The following is a 15,452-nucleotide window of genomic DNA, read 5'->3' as shown; positions in this document are numbered from 1 at the left end:
ATCCCCAGCTCACTCCCGCCCCTCCCCCAAACAATTCCTGCTACTGTTATGGAAAACCCACCTTGGGGAACTTTCTTTCTTTAATAAATTAAGATGGAAAAGGGAAGGGGCCAGACATACAGCCAGGTTCATGGGTGTCATCTGATTTTCTTCCACTAAATTGACAACGTCATTCAGGAAACACAACAGAGTTTGTAAGACCTCTCTGTTTTCATCTGCCAGCAACATGATGGCAGCCTGCACTGCCTGGAGACGTTGATCTTTTGGAACATCTGAGGAAAGACAAGAACTGGTCAGTGAGATGGACCTTCTGAACAAACTAGGAAGATGCTTACACTGAAATATATATATTCCTCTTTTAGGGTTGCAGAGTCCATTAAAATTTAATTAACACAAATGGTCTTTCCATGTGTGGGATTTAGAGAGATCCCGTCCTTGAAAACTGAGGGTGCTGATACATGAGAAAGATGGAACAATAAAATCGCTGAATATGGCAGGTTCTTAAAAGTGAAAGGCTGGTAACACAGCGGTTGTTGTGGCAACTGAAATATGATACTCTTCAGTTGTTTTCCAAATTTGATTCTGCAGGAGCATTTTGAGTGATAAAAATAAGATTTCTGTGAAAAAAAATTAATGTTAGTGATATTTTTCTTTCTAAGGTATTATTTATTAAATAAAACACCATAATGTTAAATACTGAGCATGACATGAAGAGAAGTCTAATTTGAGGACAGACTACATGGTACAATGGAAAAAGCACTGACTTTAGAACCAGAGGACCTGGGTTCAAATCCCACATCTGACATTTACTACCTCTGTAACCTTGGGTAACTTGCCCTCCCTGGGCTTCAGTTTCCACCTCTATAAAATGGGAGGGTTGGGCTAGGTGGCAAGTAAGCTCATTGTTAGCAGGGATTGCTCAATTCTCTGTACTTGCACCCTGAGCTTCTAGCACAACGCTTGGCACATAATAGGTGGTTAATAAATACTTATTGATTGATGAGCTCCCGATTTCTATTTTGCTCCAAATATTTTCACCCTCTACTGTGCAACACAGTCTATCCTACCAAGCCCCCAGCATCAGCACTGGTGGATTCTGTTCATATAATTCAAGTATCAAAATATTCTGTAGCCAAATTATTTGGGGAAAATGCTGCTTTATAGGTTGGGCAGGATGGACTTCTGACTCCAATCCCTTAGACTGACTGGATGCCAAGCTCCCAAAGGCTTTAGGATTGTTTACAGCACCAGTGCATGAAAGAAGGAGGAAGGAAACAAGCATTTATTAAGTGCTTACACTGTGCTGAGCACTGGGGATACATGGACAAGCAAAATCAAAGAAAGCCTCTGCCCTCAAGAAGCTTTCATTCTAAAGGAGGAAGACAACAGCACATGAAAGGAGCTGAAAAGCTTCGGGGAAGAGGTGGGGTGGGCACAGAAAGGAAGGCCCCCAGCGTGACTTTAAAGCTCAGAAAGTCAGTAACAAGGCTAAGAGGGGAATGAAGGCAAGGCTCCAGGAGAAACTGCTCCACCGGAGTAGGGGGTGGGCCCAGAGGGATGCTCCAGGGTGAATGGGCTACGGGGGTGGCAGGCCATTCTAGGGACAGGATGCCGCACCCAGGCAATGAGGGAAGTCCCAGGATGAGCCAGCAACTCAAGAGGCATGGTTCTGAAATTCAGAAGTCAAGAATAAGGCCAGCAGGGGAATGAAAGACTGTCTCACAACTGTCATGTACAGAAAGGACTTATACCAGAATGATAAAGACACACACAGAGAGACAGAGATACACACACACACACACACACACAGACATGCACAGAGACACAGACACACATACAAAAGAGACAGAGACACTCACATATACAGAGATATGCACAGAGACACAAACACACAAGAAACAGAGACTGACAGATACAGAGATATGCACAGACACAGAGACAGACACTCAGAGACATATACAGAGACATGCAGACAGAGACAGATAGACACACATACAAAGACAGACAAACAGAGAGACACAGACAAAGTGTGTTCTTCATAAACACAAAACAAAAGGCGTGTAGGCTTTTAACTCATGAACTTTTAACCATGTTTCACTAAACTTTATCCGCCAGTATTCAGTTTGGGAAGCAAGAAGGAACCCTTCCATGCACGTCCCAAAGTAAACAAGCAATAGAATGAAAGAAACAGTCTGTCTAATGGAAATCCTTGGAGATGAAGTTTTCTCCAATGAGATCAAGAGCATTCCGGTGGGCCCCTAGAAAGGCTGCTCAACACACTGTTCTATGGAGTGACAATATCCTCAGCTTTAGGAGCCTGGCAATATTTGGCTTTTAAGTTTTCTTTGTGAAAGGAAACAATTCAGCACTTCAGTTAAACTCTTCTCCACAGATACTAAACTGACAGCTTTGAGGAGTCATTTCTATAAGCAGCTATTAGCTTCACAGCAGGCATCTAAATGTCTATCATAAAGGAATCTACTGCTTCCTATGTGACAATGAGATTCTTTTGTCTAATAGAGACCTCTTGATTCATTTTCCCCCCTGGTTTCAATTTGCCCTGAGGCTTATGGGACTATGACTAGACCAAAGAGTTTCATTCAATTTCTAACCTCTAATTTCTACAAGGGACTGAAACTCAACTTCTCTTCACTATTTCACCACTTACTTTGGCCATTGTTTTTGCACTGTAAGGCCTGACCTCCATCCTCCCCACTTTCTCCCATTGAAGAATTCCTACTGGAGAGCTTCCAATTTGTGGAGGGGTCCAGGTGGGTCTGTCATCATATCCCTTCTGGTCCTATTGCCGACTTTCTCTGGGTTTCAAAACCATGGCCCTATACCTTCATTTCCACTCTTTTACCATCACCATTTTCTGTGGGGCCTTTCCCCATTAGAATACAAGCTCCTTGAGGGCAGGGACTATCTTTTTCCTTATATTCATATCTACAGGGCTTAGCACAGTACCCAGAACACAGAATATAATACATGCTGGTTTTTCCTTGCATCTTTACTCTTGAGCTTTAATTTTCTAGACTGGATGCTAGGACTTCACAAATATTTCTGGGAAGCAAGCTAGCTTTAGCAAAAATCAGCATCTAATTTAACATGAGAATTAATTTACATTGATGTTTTGTGTCTAGTATTTCTAGTCAACTGTAGGTATTGTGTATTTGAAAACATAATTCTTCTGAACTGACTCCTGGTGATTATCTCATCTTATAGCTGCACTTATCCAGCAAGATAATGTATATCATTTATCCTTCTTGGGTATCATCTGAGCATATAAACTTTGTCAAAGGTAAGTCAATTTAGGGGCATCTACTGGTATCATTTTTTTCTAATATTGATTACAATATTTTTGAAATTCTACCATTACAGATTCTTTGAGAACTGTGAGTATGGACCTCCTCGAAGACATTCCTTACAAATTATATAAATATTGTGCCATCAATAACTTTAGAAGGATTGCTACACAGTCAGCCAGTCAAAGCCTCTGTATTCAATAGGGCCAATTTGTGGTTTTAGTGCATTGGGATTTCTTCATCATAATAGTTTATTTTAATAAAATCACCAACCCTACAGAAGACTCATTTTTATATTTCTGCGATCTGCTACTTCCTATAATGGACACTGTCCTCTGATTAAAGAAAAAAAAACTAACAAAATAAAATACAATCCTTAGAATACGTTTTAATTAAAGGTACCTCATCGTGGAGAGATAAAATATTCTTAGGCCTTCCAGTGCTAACATTTCTTTGAGAAAATGAGTGACAATATAAACCATGAAAATAAATTTAGGAATGTGGCACTTGGTTGATTTATTTGCTGGGTAATGAAAGTAGTCTCATTTACTTTTTGCTTATGGTCAATTTGGCCTCAGCTATATATTTGACTTTGAATTTCCTACAATTCCAAGAGAGTGAAATTATTAAAAAAATTATATGTATTTTATAGATATTTCTGCCTCCATACCATCACATAGTCTCCCCTTCTTCTTCACCTTTGGAAAGGCAATTTAAAACTGTGGACTTAAACCTAACACCCTGACTTGGCCCCCAAATCCATGGAGACTTTAGAAGCTTACGTCAAAAAGTCATCTTCTTAGCCCTATACTAAAGGGAGCTAATTGCTGTAAGAACCAACTTACACTGATAAATATGGAGGAAAGTTTCTCCTAGTTTGCTTGTAAAGAGTGGTTCTGGCAGGTCTCGAAAGAATTGTTTGACCATATCTGCCACGTCGTAAGCAGATTGATCCTCATAGCTGACGTTCTCTGGGAAGGTCTCATTCATCTGACGCAAGGCTTGGATTCGAGACTTCACTCCAGATTTCCGAAACAGACCCACCTGAAACAACCCAAATAAATGCTTAAGCACAACATCAAACAACTTGTTTATCTAATTAGATTTTATTCCAGGATGTAACAAAGCTTGGTGGAGGTGGCAGAAGGACAAAGATATTCTATTTTTCCTTTATCACTATCCTTATTTACAGGAATTTTCAGGAAACAAAATGACAACGGACAATTTTGTTGCCATCTTGTTGAATTTTAAGGTGGATTTTGTAAAAACAAAACAAGAACAATGTATCAGTTTACAATGTCATATAAAATCTTTTTGTCCTTTGTGCATAGAAACATTGGTTTGATTAAATTCATAATAAAATTGTTTTGAACAGTAATGCTATGTTAATTTAAATTAGTACAAACATTTCATTCAATTTATCCCCTTCTTTGAACTACTATAGAGTTTATAGAACTCATCTGAAACTTAGAACACATCGCCTTGTGGTTATTTATTCTTATATATGTATAAGGTGGGAACATAAAGCAATGAAAGGGGCAGCTAGGCGATGCAGTGGTTAAAGAACTGCCCTGAAGTCAGGAGCACCAGACCTCCAACACTTACTAGCTGTGTGACAGGAGGCAAGTTACTTAACCCTGCTTGCCTCAGTTTCCTCATCTGTAAAATGAGCTGGAGAAGGAAATGGCAAACCACTCCAGTATCTTTGCCAAGAAAACTCCAAATGAGGTCATGAAGAGTTGGACATGACTAAAACAACTGAACAATAAAATAATGAAACCACATTTTCCGTGGCTTGTATAAACCAACTCCCAAACTACACCTCCTTTGTAGACCCAGTGTCTAGGCTAATGACCTCCAACATGTGCTGTTGATGTTGCTTTTTCTGCTGTTATTGTTGAAATGTATAACAAGAAAAAAGGGCCTGAAATCACCACCAAGAGTTGGTGTGAGTAGAACATGGCCCTAAAAGCAAGATGGATGTTTTTTCCAGGTACCTTTCACCTTCCCTCTACTTAGTGATAAAAACAATTTAAGTTTTTTATTTCTGGAATCCTGTGTTATTGTGAAATCACATGAATAATATTAAATAATACAAACTAATATAAGGTCTATTGCACATACATTCAACAAACTTTAAACTTAATTAAATACTTATTAAGTACAATTATGTACAAAACAGTGTGCTAGGTGCTGGGGAAGATACGTGGACTTAAAAAAAAAAAAAAAGACAAATCTCTGTCCCCAGGAAATTTACAATTTACGAGGAGGATGTTGTAAAGACACAATATGAAATAGCATGAGTGCATAAATGGACAAAGCAAATGCTATTATGAATCCCAAAGAGGGATAAATTGTCACTAACTAGGAGAATTAAGGAATGTCTTTGAATTGGTCTTAAATGGGTGGGGGAGGGGCACCATGTATGGTACAATGCAAGGAATACTGGCTCTGCAGGCTTATCTAGGTTGTTGTTCAATCATGTTTGACTCTTTGTGACCCCATTTGGGGTTTTCTTGGCAAAGATACTAGAGTGGTTTGCCATTTCCTTCTCCAGCTCATTTTACAGATGAGGAAACTGAGGCAAACAGGGTTAAGTGACTTACCCAGGGTCAAACAGTTAGTAAGTGTCTGAGGCTGGATTTGAACTCAGGTCTTCCTGATTCCACATCCCGCACTCTATCCACTATACCACCTACCTGCCCTCTGGTCATAGAATTCAAATCCCACCATGGTTATTATCTATGTGACCTTGGGCTATTTAACCTTTACAGACCTAAGTTTCTTCATCTGTAAAAGGAGAGGGTTGGATTAGATGGCTTCTAAGGTGTTTGCTATACAGCTCTAACTCTGATCCTATGAGAGGAAGAATTCAACAAGGAGACATGGGGCTTGGCCCACCTCAGCTGGAGAGTTGTATGGACAAAGGCACAGCACCCAGTCTGGCTGAAGCAAAGCAGGAGGAGTTTAAGCTGTAAGGGTAGAGTGTTTCAACTTTTATCTTGCAGCACTTGTAGTTGGGAAGACCTTTGATTTTGAGTTCGAACCCTGCCTTGGACACTTACTAGCTCTGTGTGACTCTGGATATGTCACTAAACCTTCGAACTGCAGTTTCTTCATCTGTAAAATGGGAATAATACTAGCACCCCCATCTCACAGGGTTGTTAATATATGTTGAGCTAATACATGCAAAGCACTTTGCCAACCTTAAAACATTACATGAATATTAACTATTATTACTGTTATTTTTAAAGCAAGATAGGAAAGTTTCTGAAATGCAAGGTGAACAAGGACAATAAGCTGCTATTGCTCCCATCTTTTGCTTAAAAAAATGTAAATGTGCAATAACCAAGTGTCCTCTCGGGAAGCAAACTTTGCTAAAGGTTCCAGTGTCTTTGTAGGGGTCCTGTTTGTTGTTCCAGATGGAAAGCTGTGTCTATTTTAAATTGCAGTTAACAGCAAGGGAAAGATTTCAAAGAATTAGCAAATGTTCAGGTCTATGTAAATGTCAGCTGGAAGGAGCACAAGGAAAATGATTCCCTGATACATTCTGTGGCAATAAAAGAACACACAGAAATATCTTCTCCTATGCCAAATCTTATCGACCTAATCCAACAGATCAGTGTGTGCATGGCTTTTCTCAGTGGAACTGTCAGTTAATTTAAAAAGTTTTGCGTGTAGCCAGGAAACAAAGCCTTTTATATGGCATGATTAGCTACATGGTTTAGGTAGCACTCCTTGAAAAAAAAAAATCTAACCATGTTTCTTTCTCAGATATTCCAAATTCCACCAAGCTGCATGGGAACAAAAACAGACCCTGTCAAAAGACAAAGTCAAGACTTGGAAGAGATTATTAGTGGAGCTAATTAGTGAACTCTATCTTCAATCTGTTTACTTCCCTTATTTCTCTAAAGCAAGTGTTACTATTTACATTCACTCTGAGCAAGGAGGTCCCAAAAAACAACCATGAAGTGGTGCTTGGCCAGGGACCTACCATTGTCCAATCTATGAGCTCCAGAGTTAATCGGGTTTAAGGTTTGGTCTTTGAGAAAGAAATCGAGTCAGTAAACCCCAGAGAGGTAATTCTGGAAGCAGGCCCTGTATTGTGCTATAGGGGCTATATTGCACTAGAGTTTTCAGAATTGAAATACCCTGAAGGTGAGTTCTTGAGCATGACTCATAAATATTTATTCCCAAGTGAACTGGCATCATCCCACTTGAGAATCATTACTACCATTTTTCCTTTCAACTTATAGCAGAGGAAGTGAAATAGTGATGGAGGCCTATGAGAATTAAGCCAACATGTTTCTGTTGTAAATGACAGAGGGACGCTTTTTCTTTTGTCTCTTGTGTCTTGCATCTCCCTGCACATATTAATATGCATGTACATACCCCAAGGATGTTTTCTTTCCACTGTGCCATTTCTAAGTTACTTTCCAGCTTCAGCAAACATCCTTAAATGTGAATTTAATTATTTTAAACATGTCTAGGACTGCTCTATTACTTGTTCTAACTTAGGCCTTTGAGGATATTCTAAGGATGGACAAGGTGTATGCAATGCCTAGAATTCTGGCCCTAACCTACTATCCATATACCCTCATTCCTTTAGAGATGTGTGAAAATACTGGGGGTTTTGTTAATTTTTCCTGATTTTATGTCCTAGAGAAGCTTTTTCTAAATTGCTAAAGGATAGGTGGTCTTAAGACTTAGAAAACAACAGCCTTGCCAATTTTTTAGGAAAAGATTTGATACTTTTTTTTTTAGTGGAACAAAGGTCGAGAAACTTACATATAGCATGATAGGGGATGAAAGGAAGCTTTTTTTTTGTAAACTGGGAAAAAGGCAAGTATCAATATGCCTTCTGTTGTCAGCATGTATTGCTTCTTTGGGCAAGTCCCTGAACACACTGGATGTTCCTAAGATTTTAATAAAACTGAGGTTTATGCTTATTGCTCAAATTATTTTCCAAGTGAAAAATTATGGTAGCCCTGAAGAAAACATTCTTAAAACTGCTGCTTCCAAGGGGATCCTCCATCCTAACCACTGAGAGGTAGTCCTCTAACTTCCTCAGCTCCATCCTCAGGTACAACTGACAGAAGAACTAGCTAGCTAATATGTGCACTGCTTTCCACTCTTAGGTAGATCAAATGAGATAATACCTCGAAGTGCTTAACAGTGCCCGGCATATAGTAGGTGTTTAATAAATGTTTGTTCCTGCCTCCTTGGTTGGGCGACTTCTGTAGTTACAGCATTCAAGTGGGAAAGTGGTTCAAATTCAGACAAAATTAAATCAGGCACAGGAGTGGTGCCAATGACATTGACCCACATTGAGGGCATTATCCTTCTGCTTAGCTCAATGAGGGGAGGGCAGTCGTTCATTTCCTGGGCCTACTGACTGCCAAATGCCCCCAGTCCCTGACTTTTTTATGGATCAGAAGCCTGATGTAGGCTCCTTATCACAGAGGAAAGAAATGAAAATGAGACTGCCCTGGCTGATATTCTAGAGAAGTCTGTTCATGCCTAACACACTAGGAAAAAAAAAAAAACAACAGAGAAACCTCTCTTTAGCAAATACAAGTTCCTATTATAACAGACAAAGGACACACCCTAATCTGATGAACAAGTGCAGATTAGCCTGGCATTAGTTAAAAGTAGCACAAGAGGAACTAGAATCCCTTTGGTATAGTTATTTTTCGGCCTAGCAATTCAATTGTTACGAGACTTTAGGAAGTCAACCTACCCTTGATGTGACTCAGATTCTGTAACTATAAGTAGAAAACAAGTGTGGTTAGTTGTAGCAAAATGGAGACAGATGAATTCATTTCTGCTACATGTTGACATTTCTGGAAAAATGGCATTTTATGGAGAGACAAAAGAATTGAGTGAAGTTCCCCTGGCGCCCCCCCCACCCGGGTTCCATTTTCTTTTCCTTCTTTTGTCCTCCACACACAAGCCAGGCTTTTAGAGAGACGATTCAAGGTGCCATTGAACTAGTAAGGCTCTGGAGCATCATTCATTTTATCTAAGAGATAGGGGACTGTGAGATGTGGGGCAGCCTTCAGTACTGAATACAAAGTGTCTTTGGCAACAGAATTAAGCTTCTAAAACTTACATCTCCATTAGAATGATAGGTTGAACACATAGTGCTGCATTAGAATTCAAATTTGATCTAAATAATATTAAATCTCCTCCACGGCATCCTGTTTATGCTAATCCCCTTTGGTGTTTACTGATATTTATCAGAACTTCCATTTCCCCTTCTTAGGGAAGAGCTTAGTTAATAAAGAAAGGTTGGCTTTCTTCTGGGGCAGAGGGGGGGGAGGAGAGAAAGAGAGAGGGGACAGGAGAGAGAGAGAGGGGACAGGAGGGGGGAGGGGGGAGAGAGGCTCTACACACACTATTAGGTAGCAGGTTTATATCACAGGTTTAGCTTGTAGTTTTAGTGCCTTCATTTCTGCCATGAGATGAGTCTAATCTACTTTTCAATGCACAGTTGATTTAGGACTGAAATTAGAGCTCGGCCAACAAAGAAAGGCACAGATACTCCTCTTACCCAAACGCTATGTCTGAATACAAATGGCCCATAATTGAAGGCTAGATTTCCTCATTTCATCTACAGCCAGCTGTAAGGGCCAAAAATGGATCAGTTATACTTTATCACACATAAACTACTCAGCATCAGTGAGTAGATGAGGTGGTAATTTCGGCAATACTTCAGGGTTCCACAGTACAATACTCAAGTATTTAAAATAAGTGCTTGTTATGGGGAATTGGGCTTGCCAGTTGCAAAGAAGACTCAGTAAAAAACAAAAACAAAAACAAAAAAAAAGAGAAGCCTTGAAAGAGGCTTAGACAGTGGCAGAAGTGGGGGGTTGTCAGCAGACATGATTAGCCAAGCAACCAACTCTGGGTGGTTCAGGGCTAGGGGAGTGAGGGCAACCTTTTGGTCTACATCTTTTGGTTATTTGGGGATAGGGTCTCAAATTGTAAGCACAAACCATTCTTCTCGATTCAAAGGAGCTGGTGTTATCGGAAAGATGAATTTTATTCTACTTTACTTTTCTCTCTTTTTTTCCCCTTATGTTCTTTGTTTTCAAATACCCTAGAATGGTCTTTTCCTTTTGACCCACATCATTTTGGTCGTTTTCTTTGTTTCATATCTTCCATTTTGTACTGCTGTTTCCTATTCTAGTCCTTCCTCCTGCTCACTTTGGTTACTACTCTCTAATCCATTCCCATTCTTTCCACTAGGACCCAGCCCCCTTTTTGGAAGTAGCTTGGTATAGTTGATAATAATATTGGACTTGAAGTCACACTTAAGTTTGAATCCCACCTTAGACACTTCCTATTTGACCCTGGGCAACCTCTTTCAGTATCTGTTTCTTCACCTGTAAGAAAAAGAGACAATAAGAGCATCTATCTGACAGGGTTGGATCAAAAGCTAGCCCTGAGGGTCAGGAAGACCCAAGTTTAAATCCTTGCTTAGACACTAGCTGGCTGAGTTACCCTGGGCAAGCGTCTCAGTGGAGAGACTAGGAAACTCTTTAAGACTTTACCAAGAAGTTAACAAATTGGATTGTTAAAAGAATTTCCTCATCTGGGAATTGCTTATTGCAATGAAATCATCACTCTTATGATGGCATAGATCTAGAGGAAAGGTAAAGACTCGTTTTCTGACCTCGAAGAAGGTCAGAATGTCAAATGGTAGGTAATGAGGACAAACATTAAAAAAGGATGCACAGACAGTTTTACAACTCACCAAGAGATAATATTGTCAAACAAGAAAATCAGCAACTTTACCTCACACACAAATTCTTTCCCCTGCACTTCCCACCTACCCTTCCCCCTTTTTTTCTTTGTTAGAGAGTATAAACATAAAAAATATGTTTATAGGCATATTTAATGTCCTCATTCTATTCTAGAAGAGTAGGGGGAGAGTTTCAGCACTGTGGTGCCATCGACATAGTCCATACATTAATGTGCAGATAATCTTTTCAAAGAAATAATTCTTTAGACCATTCTGAAAATAAATGATAGGGTTGTGATGGAAAGAGCCTAGACAATTTAAGGTCTTTGGGGATGGTGTTCTGAAGACAGGAAAGCAAAGTGGTTGGTTAATCAGAAGGTACAGGTCTGCTGAAGGCCAAAAGAACTGCCATAGATTATTCTTTGCAGGTCATCTCTGTTTAAGAGTAGGACAGAACAAACCCACAATCGGCAGTGTCTCCACAAAGTGACATCATACAAGAAGGCAGGCCTGATGGAAAGTTTGAGATATGGAGGAACTAAGTGGTTTGTTATTGATATACATACTGATATCACTCAATCTCTTAAGCACATAGAAATTGTGTAGAACTGGCTACATGCTTTTTAGGCTAGTAAGAATGTCAGGCATATCAAATGGGAAGAAATCAGCACATGAAGCTACAGTGACCAGTAAGGTTTCACAGCAAGGAGAAAGTACATGCCAGAAAACATTGCATAAAGCTCGGGCCCAGCCTCATTTGTAAGAGAAAGCAAAAATCACTGACAATCAGAGTTAATGCTTGGACAGTAATCCAACATTTGTACTAGATGAAAACCGGGCCATTAGCACCTCCAAACGGGGTTATAAACTTGAGACAAACAACATAGATATTCCTTTCAGCCTTGTAAGAGGTACAAGACCTCAAGACATTATATAGGTGCTAAGGAAGACATGAATGGGGCAGGCAGGTATATAAATTATATACCATTCGCCCTTGAAGCTATCACTTAATAAAGAGGGCTTGAAGATACTATTTTTAATATGAGGGTGAAGATGAGAAAAACGTGTCAAAGGCCAGATTCTCCTACATGCTCTTAGGAATGAAAAAGTATTTATTAAGTGCTAAGCAAAATGCTAGGCAGTGGGGATACAAATTCAATAGACAGTCAGGAAGACCCATGTCTGTATCCTGTCTCAGATACTTACTGACTGCGTGAGGCTGGGCAAGTCACTTAACCTCTCTCAGCCTCAGTTTTCTTATCTGTAAAATGGGACTGATAAATAACACCTACTTTACAAGGTTGTGGAGATTAAATGAGATAATCCATGTAAAGCATTTTGCAAACTTTAAAGCACTTTATAAATGCCAGCCATTATGATTATATATGAAAATTTACTAGTGATTGTGGCAAATCCCTTTGTTATCTGATATAAGTTGTCAGATGGCCTTACTTGTAATTTTAACATAATTTATATAAGATCTTAAAATTTTGCAAAATGCTTTCAATATATTATCTCATTTGATCTTAAAGAACAGACATATACTTAGTTATCCCAAGCTAGCTAACTCCCTACTTTTTCCTCCTAGAACTTAAGGACTATAGGCTGGCTTCAGATCCTTCCATTTTCTTAACAGGGAAAGGTATATAAAGTTGGCTATGAATCCAAGGTGTGAAATGGGGAGGGGACATGAACCAGTGGGTAGGGACTTCTAAGGCTCCATCCCCACTATCTCAAAATATACTCTTGACTTTTGCTCAAAAGGGGAGAAATGGGCTCATTAATAGTAGTAACACAGGCTTTCTTTTGACTTTGTCCATGCAAACACAGTTTACTTTTTTCTCTATTAACTTTTGTTGGTTGGGTAAAAAGTATATTTGGTGTGACTGACATCGCTTTCATATTTTCCTTATATACGCTTATTTTTGAATGTAAATAAATATTTTTGGTCAAGGTTTCATCACAATAGTGTTGGTCTAAAAAAAATGAAAAGGAATAATGAGATGTATGGCCTAAATCTTAAAATAAAGAATAAAATAGGGATAAAAGGAACATAAATGAAAATATAGACTTAATGAGAGTGGGCCCAAAATTAAAAAAAATAAAAATAAAACAGCAATACAGAGTCTAAAGAACTTACAGTTTCCAATTAACCCAGTTTGGAAGTCATCTCCAAAAAATCTTTAATGTAAGGGTTCTTTCTTATGCTGGGGTCTGTGAATTTGTTTTATTAAAAAAAATACATATATATAAACTTGTTTTATTTAAAAATATATATACCTATATATTTGGTAACTATATTTTGATATAATTGGTTTCTTCCAAAATCCTATGTATTTTTATTCCTTTAAAAATATTTTAAGCCAGTGAGAAGAGACTTTTAAAGGCTTTTGTCCCCACTGTCTCAAAATATACTCTTGCTTCTCACTTCAAAGAAGAGAATTGGGCTCATTAATAGTAATCATATAGCACACTAGGCTAATCCCTTTTGACCTTGTCCAGACAAGCATAGTTTACTTTTTCCCCTTCCATTGTCTCTGTTGTTGGTTGGGTAGAAAGTGGCATTTGGCATAGCTGATATTACTTTCATATTTTTCTTTGTTGTTTAATTGTTTCAGTCGTGTCTGACTTTTCATGACCTCGTTTGCGGTTTCCTTGGCAAAGATACCGGAGTGGTTTGCTGTTTCCTTTCCAACTCATTTTACAGATGAAGAAACTGAGGCAGAGTTAAATGACTTGTCCAGGGTCACACAGCTAGTCAGTGTCTGAGGCCAGATCTGAACTCCAAAAGACGAGTCTTCCTGACTCCAGGCCTGGCACTACCCACTAGGACCCTTAGCTGCCCTCTATATTTCTCTTAGGTTTATTTTTGAAGGTAAATAAATGTGTCTTTGTTTTAGAGCTTCCTCACGACAGTGAGCCTGTTCCATTGGCTTTCACCAAATCCTTAAAGGGTTCATGACACACAAAAAAGGTTAAGAACTCTCTGCTTTAAGGTGAGGGTTTCCCACCTACCCCAATTATTGCAGGAATTTCACTTAATCTTTCAACAATAAAACCTCATCATATTACTCGGCAGACAGTTGGTTGGGGCCAAGTAAACATTTAATGGAGAAGGAGTGCCCCCATCTTTCTCCATGTTCTTCCGAAGCAGGCCTCTGTTCCATGATAGGAGGCAGTTTCAAGGTAGTCTAGCCTCCTATTAGGAGTCACTCACATTCTGGCTTAAAATGAAACGACAGTTTACCTGATCAAGGCAGTTGCTGCGCAGATACCTCAGTGCTTGCTGAATGCTCTGAGGAAGAGGTTGTCCTGTTCTCTGGACGTGAACAATCAGTGGAACACCAAAGACATTCTTGTCTTTGTAGTCAGGCACTTTCATCCTTTTCATGAACTTTGGCACTGACCTAGAATTCACATGAACCAGGTTATATAGGCTCCTAAGAAGGGCGGCTGCTTTCGCAAGAGCAAAAGCCTTGCCTATTTTTTTTTTTTTAAGAACCTCATTGAATACAAATAGAGTTTAGGTTTTTCCACTCTTAATGAAGATCATATAAGACTTTAAGGACTATGAAGCAACCAAATAAAATTTATTTTAGCAGGAGATAGCTATAAACCCTGTTCTCAAGAATAAGAACTTGGCAGCCTTGAAGTGGGTGGTTGTGATCTGAAGGAAGGAATACACTTAAAACAAAACAAACAAACCAGGAAAAAGAGGGTGTGCCCATCTTTAAGATAAGAGGCAGCATGCTTTTCCTTTAGTTCCAGCTTTACTTTCAGAAGAAAGGAAATTGACACTTTATAGAAAATATAAATGAATAATGTATTTAATAGCTAATTACAGATGCATAATTTTGAATATATGGAATTTTTACTATAAAAATGGCCCCATTTCTAATTTTTTCTAAATTCTTTTTACAGTCAACTATGTTGGTATCAACAAGATTTAGAACATTTAAATCCATATAGAATAGATTTCTGACACTTCTCATATCTCAGAATTCTCTAAACCACCCAAAGCTGGTCCAGAGTTAAGTCCAAACCTACATTTTTGCCACCTCCTTAGGCACAAGGTTTATTGTGTACTCTTGCTTGTATTTGCCAATAAAACAAAAATAAAAATTTTTTTTGACGGGATTAGACACCCTTTGAATTCAATAAATGGAGTAAGTGTTGAGCTCTTCCAATAAGCTACACACTTATGAGGTACAAGCGACAGATGTTCCTTTTCAAACTGCCAGACTAATTTTATGGCAGGTTTATTTTTAATTCCTCTGTTCATAATTAATCATTTTTTACTCATCTTTTTTTTTCTTTCCTAAAGCCTGACTACCTTCCCTGGAAACCAATTGAGGACTCCAAATAAAGCAAAGCTTACTAGAATCTAGGTATCTGCGAGC

At 38.8% G+C, this 15,452-nt stretch overlaps 1 protein-coding gene across 3 annotated transcripts in view; it reads right to left on the bottom strand.

The window, feature by feature from the left end:
- Nucleotides 1-15,452, bottom strand: part of STARD13 (StAR related lipid transfer domain containing 13) — a 708,719-nt gene that overhangs the window by 15,008 nt on the left and 678,259 nt on the right. For all 3 annotated transcript variants that reach the window (XM_027877625.1, XM_027877627.1, XM_027877626.1), the window contains 3 exons: nt 14,300-14,459; nt 4,151-4,349; nt 62-272 (listed from right to left, as the gene is read on the bottom strand). In XM_027877625.1, the coding sequence (XP_027733426.1) occupies nt 62-272; nt 4,151-4,349; nt 14,300-14,459 (570 nt within the window). The remainder of the gene's footprint in view (nt 1-61; nt 273-4,150; nt 4,350-14,299; nt 14,460-15,452) is intronic.

This window comes from Vombatus ursinus, unplaced genomic scaffold (genome assembly GCF_900497805.2).
Source record: "Vombatus ursinus unplaced genomic scaffold, bare-nosed wombat genome assembly UNPS02014813.1, whole genome shotgun sequence".
NCBI lineage: Eukaryota > Metazoa > Chordata > Mammalia > Diprotodontia > Vombatidae > Vombatus > Vombatus ursinus.
Note: the sequence above shows the minus strand (reverse complement) of the source record. Positions and strands in the feature narration are given on the sequence as shown.